Genomic DNA, 27998 nt, shown 5'->3' with positions numbered 1-27998 from the left:
CAAACTTCAAACCCCTTTAAGTATTAAAAAAAACCAAATCCAAACAGATCATTCTCCCTTGGCAAGCTTTGGAGGGTAAGGGCCATTCAGGAAAAAAGTATGGAAGAAAGAAGAGGGGAATGAGTGAAGTGCCTAAGATTTATCTAAAATCACTTCCACAAAAAGAGTCTACTCACTGTTAGAAAAGACTGAAAAGGAGTTCTGGAATTCTAGGAAATGTAGTTGGGAGTCGACTCCACCTTCCTTGCAATTCCTGTAATGGCTGCTTCCTGGAAGGTGGTGTCACGCTGAACCTCTTAGCTTCAGTATCTGGAACTCCAGGAAGGGAGTATTTCAAGCCCAATAGAATTACACACTTAATCATTCATTATTAGCGCTGTAGCCTCTGGTCAAGCTCACAGTGGAGCATTAAAAGCTCTTCTTACAGCCTGTGCAATTGCTAAGCCCATCTGAACAAGGCAGGGGAGGAAATTATAACCTCTCCTCTGCCAGCAGAGATATGCAGAATTAGTCTTATTGACATGGGCCCACTCTTCCTATGCTGCTTTTAAATTCTGGATCTTGTTTGAATTCTCATTCTAAGAAACCATCTATAAGGAAAAGAAAAGCTGATGAGGCAAAGAGGAAATTTTGAACATGATTGGAAAACTAATTCAGTTCAGCAATTGTTCTGAATAAACATTTTTCCAAAGAAAACTTACTATCCATCGCATTTCCTGGGGTCCCATATTGGATTAGTTCTCCCTGAACCCCCTTGCACTGAGGGTCAGGATGTCAGTTCTAGAAAGGTTCTACCTTGGGGGATGAGGGTTCTTTGTCTAACATAAGGAAACAGGAAACATGAAAACACCCTGACCCTTAGTTCTTCCAAATAGCAATCTTGGGTTGGGGTAAAGATTCTGCTTAGGAAATCAGAAACTAACTCAGAAATTCCAGGGTGCTTTGCCAATGGACAGGTCTCCCTGAGGACTCTAGGACCAGTCTGATCTGCTTAAGCTCCTGAGACCTGGTCAGACTAAAGCAGACTGAAAGAATAGATTGTTCATCTGTTATAGTTAATCTCCTATTAGTGACCAGTGAGAAGTAGTCTCTACTTCCCTGATGTTGAGAGTCTCCTGGATATCCTATTATATCCGTGTGTGTGTGTGGTGTGGTGTGTGTGGTGTATGGTGTGGTGCAGTGAGAGAGATAGCATGGAGAATACAATAGACTCAGAGGGAGCCAAGAATCAGCAGGTCACACTATAAATGAGCAGCTGCTTTACAGCAGAACTTACTGCATCCTCACTGTGGGCCTGATATCAACATAGCCAGTGTCCTCACCTGCCGATGCTGAAGCCCATGGAGAAGGTCAGTGAATAGGTTCACTTCTCCAGTGCTGAAATTTGGCATCTCTCAGAGATGAATGCTCACTGCCTCCCTCAGCAATCATCTGTGTTCCAATTGCACCAGGGATCTGCACACAGTGGCCATTGATAAGACGTCACAGATATTGACTCACTTTACTACTCTGCATTACAGTCTTTCTTTTCTCTAGATGTCAAGCTGTGTCTCTGCTTGCCTAACTAGCTCTCTTCAGTTTGTTGCTTCTTTCTTTGTATCTCCCCTCTGTATGTCCATCAGGCTGAGTCTGCCTACCAGCCCTTCTGGCTCTGGCAGAGGGGTAGGTTGACTTGGATGAGAAGGCTGGTCTGATTTTGAGGTGACCTGTCTACAAGGCAGAAAGAACCCAGAAACCAGACCAGTTATTCTCAGAGTCACCTGGTTGAAGGGAGAAGGTTCTAAACCCCTAGACTGGGGAATTGGTCCCATTTCATCCAAAGACATGTGCCATTATGCTTATGTGATCCTCTCAGTCTATTTCCTATTTGGCTATTCATCTTTCTGGGGACTTTTTCTGTCTCTTTTTCTAGCTTACTTTCTGCCTTCACCATGTCCTTCAGCTCCCTCTCTCCCCCCTTTCATCATTTTTCCATCCTCTTTTAGCATGAGTAGGAGAAAGAGAACTGTGCCAGGAGCTAGAAAACTCCTTTTCATTTTAATACTTTATGTTTAAGTGGCCTTGATCCACAGAGGTTTAAGGACACCAAAAGACCATAATTAGAGCCTTGCCTCTATTCCTGTCTAGCTAGATACTTGACAAGTCAGCTTGCTTATTCTTTCCCGAGAATCCATTTCCCCATCTGTTTCTTTTTAAGATTTTATTTATTTATTTGAGAGAGAGAGAGCGGCAGAGGGAGAGGGAGAAGCAGGCTCTCTGCTGGGAGCCTCATGCAGGCTCGATGCTGGGCTTGATGCCGGGCTCCATCCCAGGACCCCAGGATCATGACCTGAGCAAAAGCAGATGCTTAACCAGCTGAGCCACCCAAAAGCCCCTCCATTTCCCCATCTCAAAGTCCTGTTAGTGACACCTTTTTAGAGCACAAAGTTCCTCTCCAATTGTTGTAGCATATGAGAGTCACAGAAATGGAAGGGATTGTTATAATTATGTCTCTCTCAATTTATTCTTGTCTCCTCTTATTTCTAACTTTCACTTTCCCTATTTGACTTTATCCTCTGTTTTCTTCTCATCTGATTTTTCTTTTATCTGTCTCGCAATTTATTTTTCTTTCTCCTTCCCCATTTCTGCTTTTCTCTCAATCCATTTGCCTGCATAGTTTTCCTGTGTATCTGTGCATTTTTCTTTCCTGCTCCTTTGAGAAAAGATTGGTTAGTGTTCTCAAAGAGGTTTATAAATGTATTACAAAATAAGGAAAATAACATGAAGATTAAGTTTTTCTCATTTCCTCTAAGATCTGAAGAATAAATAAAATTAAAAGGAAGTAGGTCAAGGAGTCAGAGATGGGACTGGAGTTTAATCAGCTATACAAAAGAATTTCCTGATCTAGAAAAGTTAATTTTTTTAAAGCCATAGTTTCTACCTAGGAATTTTCTGTGGCAATGGAATATTGGTTCAAGACCTTAAAAGAGCTCTTCCAACATATGAAGTGCAAAGAAGAAAAGATGGGAGAAAAGAAGTAAAAGAGAAGGTAATAAACATGTACTAAGCAATTACTTTCAGTCACTTTAAGTGTACTACTTCCATTATCGTTTTATCTTTATACCATTCAACAAGTCAGAGAGGATATCCCAAATACTATTAGTAAGTGGTAAAACTGAGATGTAAGTATTGGTTTATCTTAATTCCAAACCCTAAACTTTTTCTATACATCTACTATATATATGCGAGTTTCAGATGTGGATGTTGGATCTCAAAAAATGACTATTTTGCTTCTTTTTTTCCCTAAATATTTATTTATTTTTGAGAGAGAGAGAGAAAGAGAGCAGGGGATAGAGGAGAGGGAGAGAGAGAATCTCAAACGGACTCGCCACTGAATGTGGAGCCCAACACAGGGCTATATCAAGATCCTGAGATCATGACCAGAGATGAAATCAAGAGTTCAGCTTAACCAACTGAACCACCCAAAAACCCCTCTTTCACTTCTTAACACTATCTATATCATTCACCAACTAACTCTCTAGTTCAGGACTTTCATATGTGACTATCTCATGTCCCTATCTTTGTGTTTCTGATTATTTTTACAATCAGTGGAATTTTTCAAGACAACATAAATAACATGTGGTTTACATTAACCGTGGCTGCTACTACTTCTTGAAAAGAGCCAGTTTAATGCTCAATTTTGCCCTCATGATTCACAAAGTCTGTATAATTTCCTACAAATAGTCAAACCCTTAATGTTTAAGGATTAATCATTCTATGTGTGGCTCAATTGGTCACCATTTCATCTTGTCTTCCTTCTACATTTTGGGAATTTGGGGTCATGAAGCAGTTTTGAGGGTTTATTTAGGAACTTTTTTCAGAAATTGCTTAAATCCCCTTCTAAGAGTAGCCATTGTCAGGAGGAGGAATGTATTCTTGACTTTATTTGATTTTTGCTTTATATATAGCTTTAATTGTTACTCTGGAGGGGAAATTGTGAACAACTAAGTATTTTAGCAGAATGGATAAGTGGATATGACATCCATCTAGAATTAAGGAAATAGGTTGAAATAAAGATCTAAAATAAGATTATCTGTGCTGTCTCTCACTCCTGTGGATGCCAAAGAAACTTCTTTGTAAATAGAGCTTGTGCTTTTGTCTTGTCCATAGTAGTAAAGATCTTTCATGCCAAGCAAGGGCCCCCACACTGTCAGTCAGACCATCATTAGATAAGAAGTGTAGTTCAGGATCTCTCAATTATAGAAATATGGAGACATTGCAGTGGATCCATCTATAAGAGGGCAGCATCTATAATAGAGAAAAGGGACAGAAACCATATTTACCTTGAAAAATGTCTAGATAACATAGTAGAAAATATTATTATAATTTAACAAATTTGTTAAGTTTTTCTTTCACACTGTGAAGAAAAGATTGAACATAAATTTCAGTTCTTGCTAAGGCAAGAACAATGTATATTGTTCCAAAATAGATGTAGGTCAGATCTAGCCAGGCATTTAATATTAGTATTTCTTTTAATTCCCATAAAAAGTTCCAAAAGCTATTTAGTTATTAATTCTACCATGGCCCAAAGACAGCAAACTAAGTATCCTAAGACCTATTCTCCTATGAGCCTAATGGTTAATTTCCACAAAGACAAGTTGACATTTATTAAATTTGTAACATCATATATGTAATTAAATGACTAGACATTTTCTATTTTTGCATTTGTTTATGGGTCTGTCTTTATTTTTTTTAATATTAACATCTAAGAAAATCATCTCAGAATATGGTTGTCTAAAGTTGGTATGTCTAAGAATTTTTAAATTTTAAATTTTGGTTAATTACACCATAAGTCTCACCCTTCTAAATTCTTCTTAATTATTTGAAAGATATTTTTAGACATCTCAAGATTCTTTTAGCCCAAGCTATTTCCAATTTCTTTTCTCAATTCCAGTAGAATGGAAGCATCATAAGGACAAAAGTCTTGATCTCTTGCTATTTCCCAAGTGTCTAAAACAGGGCCTGGCCTATAACAGGGTCTTAATAAGTATTTGTTGAGTGAATGAATAAGTTAGATATTTATTAAGTTGGTTTATCCCTTTTTAATATTATCAATATATTTTAATTACATACATATGTTACTATATTAATTAAACAAACGAGTACTACACAGTGTTCAGTTTAAGAGGAGTATCTATACTCTAAGAGTAAGAAGGTATAATAGGTAAATGAGAAGTGTGTTTTCTTTGGTGCACTTTATGACAGCTTAAATCATAGAATAATAATATTACACATAATATCACTTTCTACCTTGAAAACGTATATAAAGAAATATGTAAAAGTAAAGTATGCTGAGTTTTAAATAAGTGAAAAGTAGAAAAAAGCATTAAAAATAAATATTTTATATTGCTATCATCTATAAGCAGACATTCAACATTTTCATGAACTTCCTTCTAATGTTTTCCCAATGCAAAGGACATTCCTTTTTTATTAATGTAGTGAGAGTACCAAATATACTGGCTTGTATTTTGCTTTTTGTTTCACTTAAAATTATAAGTATTTCAACATTATTACACAGAGATCATAAACATAATTTTAATGACTACATATTATTTCATTAAATTTTCAATAATATAACCATTCCCCATACTATAGCTTATTTTTTGCTATTATAATTTATAATTTTGTTTACAAAGCTTTTTCTCTATTGATAGTTAATTTCTTGGAGTAAAATTTTTTAAATAGTTTAATCTATTCACATTTAGCAAACTTATATAGCACTACGTGCCAGGCACTATTCCAAAAACTTCACAAGTATTGATTCATTTAATCCTCATAATCCAATAAAGTACTATCACTATTATTCTCATCTTAGAAAAGAAGAAACTGAGGCATGTTAATTTAAGCCAACTCAGTTTACACAGTTGCTAAGTGGCAAAGCCAGGATTTAAATCCAGATCATTGGACTCCAAGGTTTGTATTTTTTTTTAATTTTTTATTTCTTTTCTGCATAACAGTATTCATTGTTTTTTGCACCACACCCAGTGCTCCATGCAATCCGTGCCCTCTCTAATACCCACCACCTGGTTCCCCGAACCTCCCACCCCCCTGCCCCTTCAAAACCCTCAGATTGTTTTTCAGAGTCCATAGTCTCTCATGGTTTGTATTTTTTTTTCATTTATTTATTTTCAGCATAACAGTATCATTATTTTTTCACCACACCCAGTGCTCCATGCAATCCATACCCTCTATAATACCCACCACCTGGTACCCCAACCTCCCACCCCCCCACCACTTCAAACCCCTCAGATTGTTTTTCAGAGTCCATAGTCTCTCATGACTCACCTCCCTTTCCAGTTTACCCCAACCCCCTTCTCTCTAACTCCCCATGTCCTCCATGCTTTTTGTCATGGTTTGTATTTTTAAAGGGACTTTACATTAAAGGGAATTAGCATTCTTAAACTGCCAAACTTCTTTCCAACCAAGAATGGAATACCATTTCACCAGCACTGATGTTATAATTTCAATTTTTTTGATTTAATGGATCAGAATGGTATCTGATTGTTTCGAAACCATTGTTTGATTACTGAGTTTCCATTTCTATGAGCTAAGAGTTCATATCCTTTTATTTCTCTCTCTTTTTTCCTCTCTCTCTAGATGCATCTTGGTGTTTTAATCCTTTTATCTCTTAACATTCTGGTGTTTTTGATGAGCTTTTTACATAATAAGCTTAATATGTTGTTGCCTCTTGTAATTGCATGTTTTTTGAAGCAGTTATATGTTAAAAATAAATACGGTAGCTTTTTTTGTTGTACCAAAGGTTCCCATTTGATGTAAAAATCTAAGATCTATCTTCCTCTTCATGATTTCTTTTATGACTTAGACAGTCGTCAAGTTCAAATTCCTTTAGTGGTCAGAGAGTGCAATGGCGTGGCAGTGCAGAGTCTTGGGACTGGAGGGACTTGAGGCTTGTGCAAACAGAGACCTGCACTAAACTCCTTAGTTGTTGATGAGATTAGGCACAGTGCAGCAACACCTTCTGATTGTTTTTCCTGAAGAAGCTAAAATCTAGATTTCTATGTGAGATATCTTTTAGAGAAGAATGTAGGCTTAATAAAAAAACATCTGCGTGGGCCAAAGGGCTGATGGTTTATCACATTTGGTTCAGAAGTTCCTCTTCATTCAAAATTCAATTATATTTTCTTCCAGTTTTTCTGTGAGTTTTTGAAATATATTCAAAATTTGTATGGAACTATAATGAGGTTGTGGTGTGAAGCATCTAGTTGCTTTCTTAAACTAAAGGAAAGAGATTAATTTATATTTCTTTTCTCTTTTCCTCAAGTTCCTCTTTCATTTTTGGAAAGCAGAAGGACCAATAAAATATTAAATGTTATGATGGTGTTATCTCTAATTATAAAAGAATAATTGTCACTTTTTTCCTATATGATGGACTTATATCAAATGTTCCTGATTAATACAATATAATATGTTTCCTGATTAATACAATATAATATGCTTGTTGGAAATTAAGGCAGAAGGGTCTGTATATAAATTAGAATTTAAAACTCCTTGAAATGCTCCAAAGAAAACTAATTTGAAGGGGACAAGCACACAAAGTAATGCAAAATTTTCAGAGGATTAAAATAATCTAACTGTATATTAAATATTGCAAATTGGAAAAAATATGAATTTCAAGCAGATTTCAGTTTGTGGATTACATAATTAGAAAATGATCACAGCTTAAATATTCATTTCCTTGTTCAAAAATCATTAATCAAAAGTTTACTCTGTGTTGGAGAAGCAGTAGATATTTTTGTCCCACATTTGAAGTCTCTGTAGTTATTTTTCCCTCACTATTTTGATCCTGAGATTGATTCTTTGTTAATGAATACAAAAACTAAAATCAGAATTATACCAGCACCAAATTCATATAAACTATTGATATGAAATTATACTTAATAATTAATTCCATTAACCTGAATTAATCCCTTAATCAATTTTCTAATATAGTACTTAATATATCTCCAATTTTGTTATGAGGGAAGGTTGGGGGATGAGGTAACTGGGTGATGGCCATTAAGGAGGGCACTTGATATAATGTGCACTGGGTGTTGTATGCAACTGATGAATCACTGAATTCTACCTCTGGAACTAATAATATGCTATATGTTAATTAACTGATTTTAAATAAAATAAAAATTAAAACTATAAAAAATACTAAATTATTTTCATCCAGACTAATTAGTTTATGTTTAATTTATCAAACAGTTCTGTTATCAGCTTTTGCCTAAATCAAATTTTACATAATAGCTTCTGCTACTAGGCGTTTCCTTTTGTGGGAATTATTTTTATCCAGTCCCATTTTCCCAGGCCAAAATTTATAGATCTACATCTTACCACATCCAGTTTTGCCTATTTTCAGTTTTATTTTTATATTGATTATTTCTGTCAGTTTTATTTGGTACTTATTTCTTAGCTAATCCGTTATAAAATTGTTAAATATCTCAGTATTGGTCTATTCCCAAGAACTGTTATAAAGCCAATTTAATTCTTCTAATTATTTTGAGGGCCTTGTATAAATTGTTTGCAGCACTTGTGGCTCAAAGAGAAGATAGTGTTGGATGGTGACAGATGGGAGGTATACCTGTGGTGAACATAGCATAACATGAAGAAGTGTTTAATCATTATGTTGTATACCTGAAACTAATGTAACATCATGTGTCAAAAAAAAGAAAAAGAAAGCAAAAGGAAAAAGAGAGCAAATAATAGAATAAAAGAGGTTACCTCTAAAAAAAAAAATAAGCTATTTTCACGGCAGCTGGGTGGCTCAGTATGTTACATCTGCCTTTGGCTCAGGTCATGATCCCAGAGTCTGGGGATAGAGCCCCACATTGTCAGGCTCTCTGCTCAGGGGGGAGCCTGCTTGTGCTTGATTGCTCGATCTCTCAAATAAATAAATAAAATCTTTTTTAAAAAAATTAAGCTACTTTCAGTAAAAGAAATTGGGGGAGGAGTGATAGGTTATTGGGGAAAGCTTTGTTGAGGAGGTGGCATATGATCAGCATCACAGAAAATAAGAAATAATTTACCAGATGCCAATAAGGGTGAAGGGCATTACATGGAAAACAACCAGGGTGTATGAAAGCATGGAGGTCAGAAGGAGTGGAGTGTGTGTATAGGAGGCACCAACTAATAACAATGAACAGATGGATGGGTTTGTGTACAGTAAATAGTAACTGCAGAATAGGGTGCATACAGGTGGTGGAGGAGGTTGAAATGAGAGAATGAAAGGCTAATTGGATATGGAGGTGAGTGAGTAAAAAGCAGAAGAGGTCACCCAGTCTCCTACTTATGTGAATGGATGTGTCTTGATGCTATTGATCAAGAAAGCAAACAGCATAATCTCTTCCAGTCCATCCATGTTGCTACAAAAGTTGGGTATTCGTCCTTTCTGATGGAAGAGATTATGCTGAGTGAAATAAGTCAAGCAGAGAGAGTCAATTATCATATGGTTTCACTTATTTGTGGAGCATAACAAAAAGCATGGAGGACATGGGGAGTTAGATAGAAGGGGTTTGGGGTAAATTGGAAGGGGAGGTGAATCATGAGAGACTATGGACTCTGAAAAACAATCTGAGGGGTTTGAAGTGGTGCGGGGGTGGGAGGTTGGGGTACCAGGTGGTGGGTATTATAGAGGGTATGGATTGCATGGAGCACTGGGTGTGGTGAAAAAATAATGATACTGTTATGCTGAAAATAAATAAATGAAAAAAGAAAAGAAAGAAAGAAAGAAAGAAAGAAAGAGAGAAAGAGAGAAAGAGAGAAAGGAAGGAGGCAAACAGAAGGACATGTAGACTCCAGTCCACTTTTTGCTTTTGGACCATTTTGAGCTGAAACAAGACCTGATATTCTGGTATCTGTCCTAATTCCAAAGATCACAGAAAAGGTTTTTCATTACTCCTTGGTCACTTTGATGCTTGCAAATCTCTCATTAAAAATCAATAAAGTCAATCAGAGAAAGACAATTATCATATGAGTTCCCTGATATGAGGAATTTGAGAGGCAGAGTGCAAGGGTAGGGGTATAGGGAAGGAAAAAATGAAACAAGATGGGATTGGGAGGGGGCACCTGGGTGGCTCAGTGGGTTAAGCCGCTGCCTTCGGCTCAGGTCATGATCTCAGAGTCCTGGGATCGAGTCCCACATCGGGCTCTCTGCTCAGCAGGGAGCCTGCTTCCTCCTCTCTCTCTCTCTGCCTGCCTCTCTGCCTACTTGTGATCTCTCTCTGTCAAATAAATAAATAAATAATCTTAAAAAAAAAAAAACAGATGGGATTGGGAGGGAGACAAACCATAAGAGACTTTTTTCTTAAGATTTTTTAAATTTACTTGAGAAAGAGAGAGAGAGAGCACAAGAGGGGAGAGGGTCAGAGGGAGAAGCAGACTCCCTGCTGAGCAGGGAGCCAGATGTGGGACTTGATCCTGGGACTCCAGGATCATGACCTGAGCTGAAAGCAGTTGCTTAACCAATTGAGCCACCCAGGCACCCACCATAAGAGGCTCTTAATCTCACAAAACAAACTGAGGGTTGCTGGGGGGAGGGAGGGTATGGAGAGGGTGGTTGGGTTATAGACATTGGGGAGGGTATGTGCTATGGTGAGTGCTGTGAAGTGTGTAAGCCTGACGATTCACAGACCTGTACCCCTGCGGCAAATAATACATTATTTATTAATAAAAATAATTTAAAAATCAATAAGGTATGCCTTGTCTTAATTTTACTACTCTTGCTGCACTTACCTCCATTCCTATCAGTCAGCTTACAGGAGTTGGAGAATAGCTGGTTGCTGTGTTTGAATAAGGGTATTTTCAGGTTGTTCTTAACCTTTTAAATCGCTCTTTTCAGTGTTCTGATTCAACTGCCTCCTTAGTATATAACTCTTTTGTTTCAGGAAGGATCTGATCAGCCTGTCAGCCAAGGGTATATACACATTCAATTTTTTAAAAATGCAAAATGTGCTTATTTAGTTCTTATCACACTTTTCTTCATGTCTCCAATCGATTTCTTCTTTAGTTTTTGCTTTTCTTATTTCTGGGAACTTTAAAGGTAATGAATAAATAAGGATAGCAAGGCATGGTAAAAGGTCTCATGAATATTCAGCTTGAAGGAAAAGACTAAAATGGCTAATAAATGTATTCAAATTTCAAAGAGCTTTCCTCCTCTACATGTACAATAAATTGTTCTCTACCATGATTAAATTCAAAGAATGAAAAATATAACCATAAGGAAATGTGGGTTATAATATATGTGTGTGTGCATGTGTATTCCTGACTAAATGGGATGTTAATTAATGGTATAACCTGCAAGAGGTAGTAACATCTCTGCCCTAGGCACCTTGGTATTGTGGAAAAGGTATTCTAAGAACTTTAAAGGCCTGGTCTGAGTTTCATTGCTTTCCTTTAATAACTACAGGATCTTAAGCAAGTTACTTTAGCTCTATGAGCCTCAGTTTCCAGATCTGTAAAATGGAGGTAGTATCTACCTCATGGGATTTTTAAAAAGAGTTAAATGGGATAGTATATGTGAATATGCTTTGTATACTATAAATTGCTATAAATTTACCCATATCTGAGTAGACATTCATTTTGAATGATTTAAGAGGTTATATGTGAGGGATTATATAAACTTACAAAGGCACACTCTTTTCCAGAGAGGACCCCACCATCAGATGCTCTCCCTGAGCTGGCCCATCCTCAGGCTCCATGAGACTGTCTTTCTTACCTGTTGCAGTGATTTGGTGACAGAAAGTCCATTTAGAGCCATAGCAACAGAATGAGGTAAGACAGTTTCCAAAGATTGTCCCATTTCGTGTATGTACCATAATATATGTAACCAGGATATTTCTTTCTAGAATGAAGATGAAGAGTGGGGTCAGAGTGCTTCCGGTAACATTACTCCCTCCTAAAGGGAGAAATTTATGTAGAAATTCTGGCCTCCCTATGGGTTGAGGCAGAAACATAAGAAGAGGAGAAATTCACCCTATTCCCAGAAATATCTTCTGCAAATAATGATAATTCTGTCCTTTCCGTTTCATTCCAGTGATATACTAGAGCCAGTTGGTACCCGCTCTCGAGAGCCAATTGTTAAATTTTCAGGAGTTTTAAGAACAAATTATATAAACTTACTACTAAATAAATTATATTTAAAAACAAAGGTAATGCTAAAAATTCATCATTTCCTAAGGTTTTTTTTTTTTACTACATTTTACTATTATCTATGCTCTCAAAGTTATTTACATCTATTATATCTGTATGGTTGTAAAAATTATATAATAAGAATCTAATGAGCATCCATTCCTAAAACATGTTTAGTAGTGTCACATTTCTAGCTTGACGTAGATCATGGTGGAAGCATTTACTCTATGGAAATTGGCAAATGCTACAAATCAGAGCCCCTCCCAGAGCCATCTGTTAAACACTTACCAATACACCACTCCTTTAATTCATTTGTCATATGCTTTGGCTACTACTTGTAAGGTATTCAAAACCCTGAAGGTGTGTGTGTAGTTAACAATGAAGCTTCTGGAATCAAACTCCTTAGATCGGGATTCAGGCTTCACTGTTTATTTACTGTGTGATATTGGGCAAATTACTAACTCTTTCTGTGAGAGTAAGAGAAAGATTATCTACCCTATGTATTATTTTGAAGTTTAGAACACTTTAAGTACTTAAAGCACATGTAAAATAAACAATACCTAATACATAATATGCATTATAATCATTATAATTTAGATAAATTTTGAAATCATAACGTGAAAGCTTCTTTTTAGTCCTATTTTCGTAAAGACTTTTAAAAATCAGGTATCACTGTTGAATTTTATCAAATGTCTTAACATCTCTTGATTAGAAGTTTTTCATCTCTGACATATTAATACCATGAGTTGTATTAGTCGAATTCCTTATATAAGGAAAATCTTAAATCCCTGGAATAAATTTCACTTGGTCATAGTGTACTATTCTTTGAATGCACTGATTTGCTAATAATTTGTTTTGCCTATTTCATTATAATAAATTATCTTGGTCACAATTTTCTTTTGTGTACTTTTTTTAGGTTTTGTTACTGGTGGTTTAATGACTTTGTAAAAATAATCAGGAAGCTTTTATTTTTGGTAGCCTTCAAAAATGTCTCATCCCTATAAGATTAGAAAGAATTTACCTAAGGAACTATCACAACCTGGCACTATTTGGTCATAACTCTTTGTCAATTTTCTCTATTTTAATAATTATTGAATTTGGCTTCACATTGGACTTACCTGGGGAACTTTTAAAAAATATCGATGACTAAGCCCTTTTAATACATTCTGCTTTAATTCATCTGATGTGCAGCCTGGGCATGGGGATTAATTTTAATTCCATCATCATTAATGCACAGTGTTATATTAGTTTCAGGTGTACAATATTGTGATTTAACAATTCTATACATTAGTCAGTGCTCATCATGTTAAGTGTACTCTTAATCCCCCTCACGTTTTTCACCCATTCACCCATCTACCTCCCCTCTGATACCCAGCAGTTTGTTTTCTTTTTTTTTTTAATTTGTTTTTTATTTATTTTCAGCATAACAGTATTCATTGTTTTTGCACCACACCCAGTGCTCCATGCAATCTGTGCCCTCTCTATTACCCACCACCTGGTTCCCCCAACCTCCACCCCCCCCCCGCCACTTCAAACCCCTCAGATTGTTTTTCAGAGTCCATAGTCTCTCATGGTTCACCTCCCCTTCCAATTTCCCCCAACTCCCTTTTTTTTTTTAATTTTTAATTTTTTATAAACATATATTTTTATCCCCAGGGGTACAGGTCTGTGAATCACCAGGTTTACACACTTCACAGCACTCACCAAAGCACATACCCTCCCCAATGTCCATAATCCCACCCCCTTCTCCCAAACCCCCTCCCCCCAGCAACCCTCAGTTTGTTTTGTGAGATTAAGAGTCACTTATGGTTTGTCTCCCTCCCAATCCCATCTTGTTTCATTGATTCTTCTCCTACCCACTTAAGCCCCCATGTTGCATCACCACTTCCTCATATCAGGGAGATCATATGATAGTTGTCTTTCTCTGCTTGACTTATTTCGCTAAGCATGAAACGCTCTAGTTCCATCCATGTTGTTGCAAATGGCAAGATTTCATTTCTTTTGATGGCTGCATAGTATTCCATTGTGTATATATACCACATCTTTTTGATCCATTAATCTGTTGATGGACATCTAGGTTCTTCCATAGTTTGGCTATTGTGGACATTGCTGCTATAAACATTCGGGTGCACGTGCCCCTTTGGATCACCACGTTTGTATCTTTAGGGTAAATACCCAGTAGTGCTGGGTCATAGGGCAGTTCTATTTTCAACATTTTGAGGAACCTCCATGCTGTTTTCCAGAGTGGTTGGACCAGCTTGCATTCCCACCAACAGTGTAGGAGGGTTCCCCTTTCTCCGCATCCTCGCCAGCATCTGTCATTTCCTGACTTGTTGATTTTAGCCATTCTGACTGGTGTGAGGTGATATCTCATTGTGGTTTTGATTTGTATTTCCCTGATGCCGAGTGATATGGAGCACTTTTTCATGTGTCTGTTGGCCATCTGGATGTCTTCTTTGCAGAAATGTCTGTTCATGTCCTCTGCCCATTTCTTGATTGGATTATTTGTTCTTTGGGTGTTGAGTTTGCTAAGTTCTTTATAGATTCTGGACACTAGTCCTTTATCTGATATGTCGTTTGCAAATATCTTCTCCCATTCTGTCAGTTGTCTTTTGATTTTGTTAACTGTTTCCTTTGCTGTGCAAAAGCTTTTGATCTTGATGAAATCCCAATAGTTCATTTTTTCCCTTGCTTCCCTTGCCTTTGGCGTTGTTCCTAGGAAGATGTTGCTGCGGCAGAGGTCGAAGAGGTTGCTGCCTGTGTTCTCCTCAAGGATTTTGATGGATTCCTTTCTCACATTGAGGTCCTTCATCCATTTTGAGTCTATTTTTGTGTGTGGTGTAAGGAAATGGTCCAATTTCATTTTTCTGCATGTGGCTGTCCAATTTTCCCAACACCATTTATTGAAGAGGCTGTCTTTTTTCCATTGGACATTCTTCCCTGCTTTGTCGAAGATTAGTTGACTGTAGAGTTGAGGGTCTATTTCTGGGCTCCCTATTCTGGTCCATTGATCTATGTGTCTGTTTTTGTGCCAGTACCATGCTGTCTTGATGATGACAGCTTTGTAATAGAGCTTAAAGTCCGGAATTGTGATGCCACCAACGTTGGCTTTCTTTTTCAATATCCCTTTGGCTATTCGAGGTCTTTTCTGGTTCCATATAAATTTTAGAATTATTTGTTCCATTTCTTTGAAAAAGATGGATGGTACTTTGATAGGAATTGCATTTAATGTGTAGATTGCTTTAGGTAGCATAGACATTTTCACAATATTTATTCTTCCAATCCAGGAGCATGGAACATTTTTCCATTTCTTTGTGTCTTCCTCAATTTCTTTCATGAGTACTTTATAGTTTTCTGAGTATAGATTCTGTGCCTCTTTGGTTAGGTTTATTCCTAGGTATCTTATGGTTTGGGGTGCAATTGTAAATGGGATTGACTCCTTAATTTCTCTTTCTTCTGTCTTGCTGTTGGTGTAGAGAAATGCAACTGATTTCTGTGCATTGATTTTATATCCTGACACTTTACTGAATTCCTGTATAAGTTCTAGCAGTTTTGGAGTGGAGTCTTTTGGGTTTTCCACATATAGTATCATATCATCTGCGAAGAGTGATAATTTGACTTCTTCTTTGCCGATTTGGATGCCTTTAATTTCCTTTTGTTGTCTGATTGCTGAGGCTAGGACCTCTAGTACTATGTTGAATAGCAGTGGTGATAATGAACATCCCTGCCGTGTTCCTGACCTTAGCGGAAAAGCTTTCAGTTTTTCTCCATTGAGAATGATATTTGCGGTGGGTTTTTCATAGATGGCTTTGATGATATTGAGGTATGTGCCCTCTATCCCTACACTTTGAAGAGTTTTGATCAGGAAGGGATGCTGTACTTTGTCAAATGCTTTTTCAGCATCTATTGAGAGTATCATATGGTTCTTGTTCTTTCTTTTATTGATGTGTTGTATCACATTGACTGATTTGCGGATGTTGAACCAACCTTGCAGCCCTGGAATAAATCCCACTTGGTCGTGGTGAATAATCTTTTTAATGTACTGTTGAATCCTATTGGCTAGTATTTTGTTGAGTATTTTCGCATCTGTGTTCATCAAGGATATTGGTCTATAGCTCTCTTTTTTGGTGGGATCCTTGTCTGGTTTTGTGATCAAGGTGATGACCCAGTTGTTTTCTATAGTTAAGAGTCTGTTTTTTGGTTTATCTCTTTTTTCTTTGTTTTGTTTCTTCAGTTCCACTTATAAGTGAAATTATATAATATTTGTCTTTCTCTGACTGACTTAATTTAACTTAGCATTATACCTTCTAGTTCCATCCATGTTGTTACAAATGACAAAATTTCATTCCTTTTTATGGCAGAATAATATTCCATTGGGTATATAGACCACATGTTCTTTATCCATTCATCTACTGATGGCCATTTGGTATGCTTCTATAGTTTAGCTATTGTAAATAATGCTTCAATAAACATAGGGTGCCTATAACTTTTCAAACTAGTGTTTTTGTATTCTTTGTGTAAATCCCCAGTAAGTGGAATTACTATGTTCCAGTAAATAATGGATAATATAGTAATACTATTTTTAATTTTTGAGAAACCAGTTTGCATTCCCACCTATGGTGCAAGGGGATTTCTTTTTCTCCATGTCCTTGCCAACACTTGTTGTTTCTTGTGTTTTTTATTTTAGCCATTCTCAAACATGTGAGGTGATACCTCAGTGTGATTTTCATTTGTATTTCCCTGATGGTGAGTGATGTTGAGCATCTTTTCATGTGTCTGTTGCCCATCTGGATATGTTCTTTGGAGAAATATCTGTTCGTGTCTTCTGCCAAGGGGACATTTAAACACTCTTCAAATGCCTATAATGTGAAGCCGAGGTTTAATTCCTTTCACTCAGAATAGTACCTTATCTTGATTTCTCTTTTTCCTATAATGAATTTCTTTAATGAATTTAAAGAACACTATTTAGTGATTTATATTTACCTAGAAACTTCTCTCTTCTTCCAGTACATATTTTCCCTCTCTGGTCTTCCTTAGGCTCACTTTGTTTATCTGCTTCTGACCCCTTCAGCAATTTTATTTTATTTTATTTTGTTTATCATTAATCCTTTTTGTTAAGTGATAAAATTATTTCAGGATATTAATTTTTATTCTAACAAATATATATGTATGTTATTTATTGATATATGCTACTTTTTATTATCAGTAGTTTTTTAGATAGTCTGTAATTAGTGTTTTGACTGCCTGTTTTATCTAAGTATTGTTTTCAGAGGGCTATTTTCTCCCAATTTTCAAGTAAGTGGGGTTATTTTCATAATCATGTCTAGTTTTATTGTTGTCACAGAACTTCTTATGAGTTACCTGGACAATGCTTCTAAAATAGCTGCTTGATCTTCTCAAAAAATTGTATTATCGAAGTACATCTGCTTTATCATAATTGAAATGTGTAGCACTAGGCACTTAAAAAAGGGAAAACAACTGATATCAGTGAGTTTAATAAACAAAAAAGAAGTGGCACCAGCTGCCCTTCCATCCAGGCAAATTGGCTTCCTAGTTTTATTCTTCTTCTTGAGAAGAAAGTACTTGAGACTGGATGCACCAGAATCCCAGGTGTGTACTCAGAATTAAGGTTTTTTCATTGCTTCCCTTACACACCCTTGTTTATCAGAAGCAAGTCCACTCTAAAGTCAGTACATTAAGCAGGAGTCAGCAAATGTCTTCCATAAAGGGGCAGATAGTAAGTATTTTAGTCTTTGTGTGTTGGGTTACTAATATTACATGGAATGTATTTAGAATTTTAAAAATCCATTATTTATCAAAAAAACACAATTAATAGAACATTCTATATTTTTAGTTGCTAAATATGACAATCTAATTTATAGGCTCTCTGGTGTCTGCCATTCTGGTGGGGAAACAATTACAGAATTACATAAGTAAATGGGTGAGGCTGTGTGCCAATTAAACTTTATAAAAATAGGCAGTGGACTGTATTTGGCTCAGGGGCCATAATTTGTCTACCCCTGCATTAAACCAGTACTTTTCAATGTTTAATGTGCATCAGAATCACATGGAGAGCTTGTTAAAACACTGGTTTCTGAGTTCCATCCCCAAAGTTTATGATTCAGTAGTTGGGGTGAATCCCAACAATTTGCATTTTTATCAAGTTCTCTGGTAATGCTGCTGGTGGTGGTGGCCTGTGGCCACACTTTGAGTACCACTGCATTATAAGAAATGCCTGTTGTGTTTTTATTCTTAAAATCCACTCAGAGGAACACATTTTATTCATTCAAAAATTTCACCAATCTTATAAGACAAAAAATTTAAGTGCTGAAATTTAAATATTCTCATGGCCAGATCTTCTACATCAGCACTGACTCCCTAGCACTTATGGTACTTTTGGTTAATTATAAAGAGTCACTCTCTCTAAGGGAAGAATTAGAAAAAAAGGCATTGCACTTCCTTTGAACTCACACCTCACCAGGGTGCACAGCTTGATAAATTGAGCACCGGCTAGATTCCACAACCTGATTTTTAGCATTCACTCTTCCCTTCAGGGGCCTTTGTGCCTTACACAAATGGCACAGCACTCCTGGTGACCCTGCTGATCAGAAGAACGTCACCTACAATTTATTTATAAAAACAAACAAACAAACAACACATTCTAAATTTAAAATATTCAGTAAGAATTTACTTCTTTCCTTGAAGTAAAACAAAAACAAAAAGAAAACCAACAAATAATATTATCTTTTATTCATTTGGATTGGACAGATTTTTTCAGTTTTAATGAGGTATAACTGACAAAATTATATTTAAAGTGCACAATGATGATAAACAGTATTGATAAGCAGAATCCTATATATACGCTGACCAGCACCTGTGCTCTTTTTCTCCCTCAAGGGAAGAAAATAAACACAATTTTTATACAAAAATATTTCATTGCTGAACATGATTTATCATCTTCATCACATGGACAGACCTCAGACTTCAGTGTGTTAGCATAGTGAATATAGTCTGAACTGTTCTGGCTCTTTGGAATTCATTTAAGGTTTCTTTATACCTTAATAGATCAACAGTATTTTACAAGTGTTCCATGACCCTTCAAAAGAGTACATTCCCTATATAGAAGCATAGAGTTGAAATATATTTGCTTATAAATGTATGCTTTTTCATTAATATTACCCATCTATTATATGGATTATCTATATTCCTACTTAGTGCCTTGATCTAATGACTTGATATATAGTATAATTCCCATGAAGTCAGAGAGAATTTCTCATGCATGATTCTATATCCCTGGCACCTTGCACAATATATGGAACACAGTAGGCACTCACTTATTAAATGAGTAAAATTTTTGGCTATAAAATGGAATGGAATGCAATTGTTCCCAGTTGCCCATTCAAACAAAAAGTGAATTTTTATCTTTTATATACTTTTTCCCTATTGGACTTTTAGCAGATCTTCCAATCAGGATTTAATGCTGTGTTTCATCCTGAATATACACTTCTCCCCAGCACTTCAGTTTTTTTTGTTTTTGTTTTTGTTTTTGTTTTTAAAGATTTTATTTATTTATCTGACAGAGAGAAATCACAAGTAGTCGGAGAGGCAGGCAGAGAGAGAGAGAGGGAAGCAGGCTCCCCGCCGAGCAGAGAGCCCGATGTGGGACTCGATCCCAGGACCCTGAGATCATGACCTGAACCGAAGGCAGCGGCTTAACCCACTGAGCCACCCAGGTGCCCCAACACTTCAGTTTTGAAGGCAGGTTCTACTCAGGCCTTATGTTGATCTTAAAAGCTTTTAAAATATAAACATAGAAAACAAAATAATAGAAAAGACATGAACTAAAATATTGACGTTGCACTCTGAATGATTCTTTTTTATTAGTATTATTATTTTAAATTCAATTAATTAACATCTAATGTATCATTAGTGTCAACTGTAGAGTTCATTTATTCATCCCTTACACATTACACCCAGTGCTCATTACATCATGTGCCCTCCTTAATGCTCATCACCTACCCATTACTCCATTCTCCCACCCACCTCCCCTCCAACAACCTTCAGTTTGTTTCCTATAATTAAGAATCTCCTTGGGTTTGTCTCCCTCTCTGACTTCATCTTATTTTATTTTTCCCTCCATTCCCCTATGATCTTTTGTTTTGTTTCTTAAATTCCACATATGAGTGAAACCAGGATAATTGTCTTTCTCTGATTGACTTATTTCACTTAGCATAATACCCTTCAGTTCCATCCACATTGTTGCAAATGGTAAGATTTCATCCTTTTTGATTGCTGAGCAATATTTCACTATATACATATGTATAATATCTTTATCCATTCATCTGTCAATGGACATCTGGGCTCTTTCCAGTTTGGCTAACGTGGTCATTGCTGCTATAAACATTGGGATGCAGGTGCTCCTTTTGATCACAGTGTTTCTAACCTTTGGATAAATACGTGGAAGTACAGTTGCTGAATTATAGGGTACTATTACTTTTAACTTTTTGAGGAATCTCCATACTGTTTTCCAGAGTGGCTGTGCAAGACTGCATTCTCACCAACAGTGTAAGAGGGTTTCCCTTTCTCTGTATCCTCACCAACACTTGTTGTTTCCTGACTGGTTAATTTTAGTCATTCCAACTGGTGTGAGGTGGTTTCTCATTGTGGTTTTGATTTGTGTTTCCCTGATGCTAAGTGATATTGAGCATTTGTTCATGTGTCTTTTGGACATTTGGATGTCTTCTCTGGAGGAATGTCTGTTCATGTCTTCTGCCCATTTCTCTTTTTTTTTAAATTAATTTATTTATTTTCAACATAACAGTATTCATTATTTTTGTACCACACCCAGTGCTCCATGCAATCCGTGCCCTCAATAATACCCACCACCTGGTACCCAACCTCCCACCCCCACCGCTACTTCATACCCCTCAGATTGTTCTTCTGCCCATTTCTTGATTGGATTATTCTTTGGGTGTTGAGTTTGATAAGTTCTTATAGATCTTGGATACCAGCCCTTTATTTGATATGTCACTTGCAGATATTTTCTCCCATTCTGTCAGTTGCTTTTTTGTTTTGTCGACTGTTCCCTTTGCTGTGCAAAAGCTTTTTATGTTGATGAAGTTCCAAAAGTTCTTCTTTTGCCTTTATTTCCCTTGCCTTTGTAGACGTGTCTAGAAAGAAGTTACTGCAGCAGATATTGAAGAGGGTGATGCCTGTGTTCTCCTCTGATACTCACACGCAATGTGCTCTCCTCTAGGATTTTGATGAATTCCTGTCTCACATTAGGGCTTTCATCCATTTTTTAGTCTATTTTTGTGTATGGTGTAAGGGAATGGTCCAGTCTTATTCTTCTGCATGTAGATATCCAATTTTCCCAACACCATTTATTGAAGAGGCTGTCCTTTTTCCACTAGATGTTCTTTCCTGCCTTTTTGAAGATTAGTTGACTATAGAGTTGAGGGTCCATTTCTGGATTTTCTGTTCTGTTTCATTGATCTGTGTGTCGGTTTTTTGTGCCAGTACCATATTGTCTTGATTATTCTTTTAATTTACTTAATTTTTCTTTTGTTTTTTAGTATTTTCTAGATGTTCTATAATGAACAGGCATTACTTTTATAGTAAAGAGAGGGGGAAATGTACAGTTAGAAATATCAGTCATTTTTTTCTCAGACATATCTGCTCTCTAGTTTAAGTTCTATTCATTGAGATTACATAGAAAAAGAAAATTCACTCTTCTAGATGCAGAACCCATTAAGATTTATTATAAACTTACTTTTTATTTATTTGTGTTTCAAGTTTTTAATTTAAATTCTAGTTAGTTAACATAAAGGGTTATATTGGTATCAGAAGTAGAATTTAATGATTCAACACTTACATATAACATGTAGTGCTCATCACAAGTGCTTTCTTGATATTTAAATGGACCTCTCAGATTCTCCTTGAGTCTTTTTTTTTTATTACATTATGTTAGTCACTGTACAGTACATCATTTGTTTTCGATGTAGTGTTCCATGGTTCATTGTTTGTGTTTAACACCCAGTGCTTCATATGTGCTGTCCTTAATACCCACCACCGAGTCTTCTTTAAAGTTTCCCTCTAAATGTTGTCACCTGGTTCCCAGATCTTTCACCACTGGCATTTTCAGTGCCCATGACTCTTCTGAGACTCACATGGAATGCACTAAAATTCCTTTCTTTTTCATTCATTTGTCCTAAACTGTTTTTATACAACTAGGTAGTGTCTATACACAATGATCTCTTATGTACTTTTCCTGTCCTCCCTCTTCAAGCAGACCACAGATGGTGGACCTAAGGAACGGAACAACAGTGGCAGAGTTTATCCTTGTGGGCTTTGAACAGAGCTCCTCTTCCACTCGGGCATTGCTCTTTGCACTCTTCCTAGCCCTCTACAGCCTTGCCATGGCCATGAATGGCCTCATCATCTTCATCACCTGGACAGACCCCAGGCTCAACAGCCCCATGTACTTCTTCCTTGGCCACCTGTCCTTCCTGGATGTCTGCTTCATCACCACCACCATCCCACAGATGCTGATCCACCTGGTGGTCAAGAACCACATTGTCTCCTTTGCCTCCTGCTTGACCCAGATGTATCTGGTTTTTGGTGTAGGTGTGGCCGAGTGCATCCTTTTAGCTTTTATGGCCTATGACCGTTATGTTGCCATCTGCCACCCACTCAGCTATGCCCAGATCATGAGCCGGCAGGTTTGTGTGAAGCTGGTGAGTACTGCCTGGTTCTTCGGGCTGATCAATGGCATTCTACTTGATTATATGACATTTCGTGGTCCATTCTGTAGAGACAACCACATAGAAAACTTCTTCTGTGAGGCCCCCATAGTGATCGCTCTCTCTTGTGGAGACCCTCAGTTTAGTCTGAAGACAATCTTTGCTGATGCCGTCGTGGTGCTGCTCAGCCCCATGGTGCTCATTGTCATCTCCTATGCACGCATCCTGGCCTCCATCCTTGGCAGATCCTCCTCCTCAGGTCGTGGAAAGACCTTCTCTACTTGTGCCTCCCACCTGACTGTGGTCATATTTTTCTACACCTCAGCCATGTTCTCTTATATGAACCCTCGCAGCACACATGGCCCTGACAAAGATAAGCCTTTCTCCCTCCTCTACACCATCATCACTCCCATGTGCAACCCCATCATCTATAGTTTTCGAAACAAGGAAATGAAGGGGGCCATGGTGAGGGCCCTTGGGAGGACAAGCCTGGCCTAAGCAGAGTCTGTCTAGTGGGAAGCCTCCTGGAAGAGAAGCTTCCCTCCCTGAGTCCTGACAACTGGGTAACATTCCCATGCTGAAAGGCTCTAAGAAAGAACATTCATAGATTTCTTCCTACAGGCATCTGACCCAGAAGATCCTGATGATGTCTAATGTTCATCTGTCTGATTTACACCCAGTGTAGATTGATCCTTCCAAATCCTCTTACTGAAACATGTTCATAATTGGAGGGACAAGCATAATGAAATGGAAAAGTTTATTCCAAAATTGGGGGATAAGTAGTAGACTCCTCAAGAGAAGAAAGTAATACAATGACCAGTCCATTCTTTGAAGCATTTCTTTCCAGGGTAAAGGCAAATAGCAGGAGCTTCATCTTAAGGAAAAGATCATACTGAGAGCTATAAGGGAAACAAAGGGATGTATAGAAGTTAGGGGAAAGGCAGTAGGTGAGAGAAATATGCTAAGAGGTGTGTGATATTATCCCTATATGATGGCATCAAAATTATCCAAGAAGTTCCCAGAAAAAGTAAGAATGGCGGAAGAGGACTGTATTACTCCTCAAAGGAAACAAGAGGAAGAGGTCTATGCCAGATGCATGTGAATTATTAATGGGGAAGTGGGAAGGCAGAAGCAAGATCAGGAAATCTGAGGAGAGCACCCACTTCCTCAAACTGTGAACTGGGAGTGGTAGCTATAGAACAAAATCTCCTGGAGTCAGGGAAGCTTCCCATGACATCTGCATTTGATAAGAATATTAAAAAGAGCACTTTAACTTATTTGTGCATTTGTCTGCTTCCACTAGAAGATTTTGTCACTGGCCTGGATGCAGGTTTTACAATTTAAATGTTTCCCTTTCTTCATGAAGATTCCTCCCTCTGTCTTGTTTTATTTATAATGCACTACATTTCCTGGGACGCTGTTCACATCCTTCTTTCTCCCCTACCCCAGTCAGTTACCTAATGTCTTAGCTCAGGGATTCTCAGCAGGGATGATTCTCTCCCCCAGGAGATATTTGGCAATATCTGAAGACATTTTCTAATTGTCACAAAAGAAGGAGGGTATGTGCTACTGACACCTAATGGGTAGAGGCTAGGGGTGCCGCAAACATCCTACAATTCACAGAACAGCACCCACAGTAAAGAATTATGCAGCTGAAGGAATCATTAGTGCTGAGCTTGAATAACCCTGGTCAGTAGATAAAGTATTAAAAGAGCAGAATGAGGCAGATGATGAGAGGTATTGATATGGGAAAAGAAGAGGCAGTAGGGAAACCAAGAATTTATGATTCAGAATTCTATCTACAAAGACATTTCTGGTTTACTGTGAGCAAGCTTTCTGCTGGCACTGCCATGGCAACAATCTATGTAAGTACTTGTGATAAAACCTGCTCTAAAACCTGGGTGTTTGTCTCTATCTAAGCCTACTTCTACTCCAGGTTTCCCAAGTTATACCCAATCATGCCTTCCTGCCTGCCCACAAGCATGGACACCTACTTAAGTTCTGCCCCTTTCATCTCTTACTTCAACCCAAACTTCACTCACCCAGCAGTCATCTTTCCCTTGTTCCCATCAGCCTCACATTCCTGCTCAGCTAAATCCTAACATTCATCACCTTTGCTCATTTACAGTAGGACTCCTGCACATGCCATTTAGTGCAACCCATGAAAACCATGTGGGAATAATTATGGGAATACTGGGGCGCCTGGGTGGCTCAGTGGTTTGGGCTGCTGCCTTCGGCTCGGGTCATGATCTCAGGGTCCTGGGATCGAGCCCCGCATCGGGCTCTCTGCTCCGCAGGGAGCCTGCTTCCCTCTCTCTCTCTCTCTCTCTCTCTCTCTGCCTGCCTCTCTGCCTACTTGTGACCTCTGTCAAATAAATAAATAAAATCTTTTAAAAAAAATTATGGGAATACTTCCTACAATGTCAACATTTTTCTCGTTGACTTTATCCATCTCCTCCTTTCTCCAGTGCTTATATTTCCCCACCCATGTGTTCCATTTGTTTGAAAGGTCCACTCTACCTTCTGTCTGAATAGAAGGTAGATAGATACTTTTTTTGCCTCTTTAGAATGAAATACACACATTTTCCCTCTGGTCTCTGTCCTCATAGACAGACCGTTGTTGGCTGCCTCAGTGGGTTTTGTTGCCTCTACATACTGGTCGGGTTTAGCTAGTAAGAGTTACTTAGTAAGATAGAGGAAGGCAGGAGAAGAAGGCATAGGAATATTTATTCTCCTGCTTCATCTCTGATATCCCAGAGTTACTGTCAGGTGGCCTTCTACAGCTCCCTTCCCTGTCCCCATAGGTGGTACCTGCTCCCTGCTCTTGAGATCCCAGGATGATTCACCATCCCTTTTTGATTTCCCTTAATCCTTCCACATCCTGGTAAGCACCCTCATTAGTCCTATTTGGTGTGCCAACCATTTCCTTCCAGCACACTGACTGACCTAGTAACAGGTACCAGGTATATATTATTTTCAACACAAATTGAAAATGTCTCAAAATAGACAATATACTAGTTCATAAAGTAAATCTCAAAACATTTCAAAGACATGAAGTCACACAGACCAAGTTCTCTGACCATAATGAGGTTAAATGAGAAAGCAGTAACAAAACAATAACTAGAAGGAAACTCTTATGGTTGGAAATTAAGAAACATAATTGTAATTAATATACCTCCAAGGAATGAATATAAGACTACTCCAACATGGAAAGAGTAAAGAGCTTGGAAGTAAGAGGCTCGCACTCCCATCCTCACCAAGGAATAAGGGTAAACAAAGGGAAAATCAGCAACACTTCTTAGATCTATCAGAGAATTGAAGTCGCAGGGGAAACCACCACCCCCAAAACTGGGAGACAGGTGAACACAGAAAATCATAAGCTCTCTGGGAGTAGAATATGCAACTGGAGCCTGGTCAGATTACTTAAAGGGAAATTGACCAGTTACTAGAGACTGAGAATGGACTAACTTCAGAGATAAAAACTCAGGGCTTACCCTCAGAGGAGCTCTCATAGTTTCGTGAGTTTTACTTCCAGCAGCCCAACTCTGGTCATGATAACAATGAGGGAAAAAAAATCCCTTGTGCTTTAGCAGGGGGAAGGGACAAGCTAGCATTTGGAAATAAGCCCAGAGAACACTGTTTACCATCAAGGAAAATTATTTTGATGAGAATCTAACAAATCAGGGGAAGGATCCTTGAAAGAACAACAACAACAAAAGACAAAAACAAAACAAACAGTAGTGCTGAGAGGGACCAGTGAAGGTTGTTAGAGCCCAAGGACACAGGCTCACTGTAAGACTGAGACCTAATCATAGAACTGTGGAATGCTTCCACTCGCCTCTACCTTACCATCACATCAATAAGGCTGTAGAATTTCAGGATCACAGCTGAAAGAGCTGTAACACTCAGACCCTATTTAAGAAGGAGTTTATAGAGAAACAAAAAAGACAACAAAGGAGACAAAAGCAAGGACAGGTGAGGAAATTTTGGCCTCTGACCCCACAACTACAGAAAACATTAAACACAGCCTAAAGCCTAACATAAAACCCCCTACTGAAGGCTTATTTACCTCAGTTCCTTCTACCTGATACTTCATGTCAGGCCTTCAACACAAAAATTGATTGTGGTAATAATTACAAAAATTTGCAAGCCCCGAATTAGTAATGAAACTACTTACAATTTTGTGGGATGTACCTGGAGCAATACTTTCTTTTATTAGGAAAAAAAGAAGTGTTAAAAAGTAATAAACTAAGCTACCAACTCAATTCCAGAATAATAGATTATGCAAGGAACATAGAAGGAATAAAAATGCATATAATAGATTGATTCAAACAAATCCAGAGACTGATGAAATTGATAGAAGAAATTAATAACTTCACAGGTCTGTGGCATTATTGATCAAAAATAAATGGACTTAAACAATACTAAGACTGAAAGGGGCCCATAACTACAGATGTTACAGAATGAATTATAAGAGGCTTCCTGTTTCTGATATTGATGGACCGTGTAATTTGGATCAGCTATGTCACTCAGAACAACAAAAGCTGGATAAAATATTTTAAACCATCCACTTGAAAGAACTAAAGCATTAAAAAGGCAGTGAAGAATTTGGGATCTAAGACCCAGGAACAGTCAATCTACATTTAAGTAGATCTAGGGAGGGCTGATAAGAGGGTTAGTAAAGTGGGAGATATGTCACAAAGAAGATGAAACAAAGAATAGATAGAGCAAATATACTATCTGAAGAGAAAATAGCCAAGATTTTTCCAAAACTTAAGAAGACATCAGCACACAGATTACAGAGGCCCTAAGTATACCATAATATGTTACTTGTAAAAAGAAATACACACATAGGCACACCATTAGGACATCTGAAAATGAGGGACTCAGAGAAAAAAAAAAAAAAAAAAAAAACAGCTGCCTGAAGAAAAGGACCAATTCCCTTCAAAAGAAGCACAATTAGATTGACAGCTGTCTTCTCAACAATGGAAGTCAAAATATAAAATTTATCTTGTGTAAAATTCCAGTGTAGCAGACTAGAGAGGAGCTGCAAGTCAAAGAGAGATAATGCTCCAGCTGGCCTGGAAG

The 27998-nt window shown here is 37.5% G+C and overlaps 1 protein-coding gene across 1 annotated transcript; it reads left to right on the top strand.

Annotated features, from left to right (window-relative positions):
* The first annotated feature begins 22466 nt into the window (after positions 1-22466).
* On the top strand, positions 22467-23408 carry LOC116593537 (olfactory receptor 10AD1-like). The gene has a single exon (XM_032347833.1). It carries the CDS (start codon positions 22467-22469, stop codon positions 23406-23408), a length of 942 nt encoding a protein of 313 aa, XP_032203724.1.
* The last annotated feature ends 4590 nt before the right edge of the window (positions 23409-27998 follow it).

This window comes from Mustela erminea, chromosome 6 (assembly GCF_009829155.1).
Source record: "Mustela erminea isolate mMusErm1 chromosome 6, mMusErm1.Pri, whole genome shotgun sequence".
NCBI lineage: Eukaryota > Metazoa > Chordata > Mammalia > Carnivora > Mustelidae > Mustela > Mustela erminea.
The sequence above is the reverse complement of the archived record's forward strand: the minus strand, read 5'-3'. Positions and strand labels throughout refer to the sequence as shown.

Excerpts from the sequence above, each read along its gene's own strand:
- LOC116593537 (XM_032347833.1), top strand. The coding sequence starts at position 22,467 with ATGGTGGACCTAAGGAACGGAACAACAGTGGCAGAGTTTATCCTTGTG.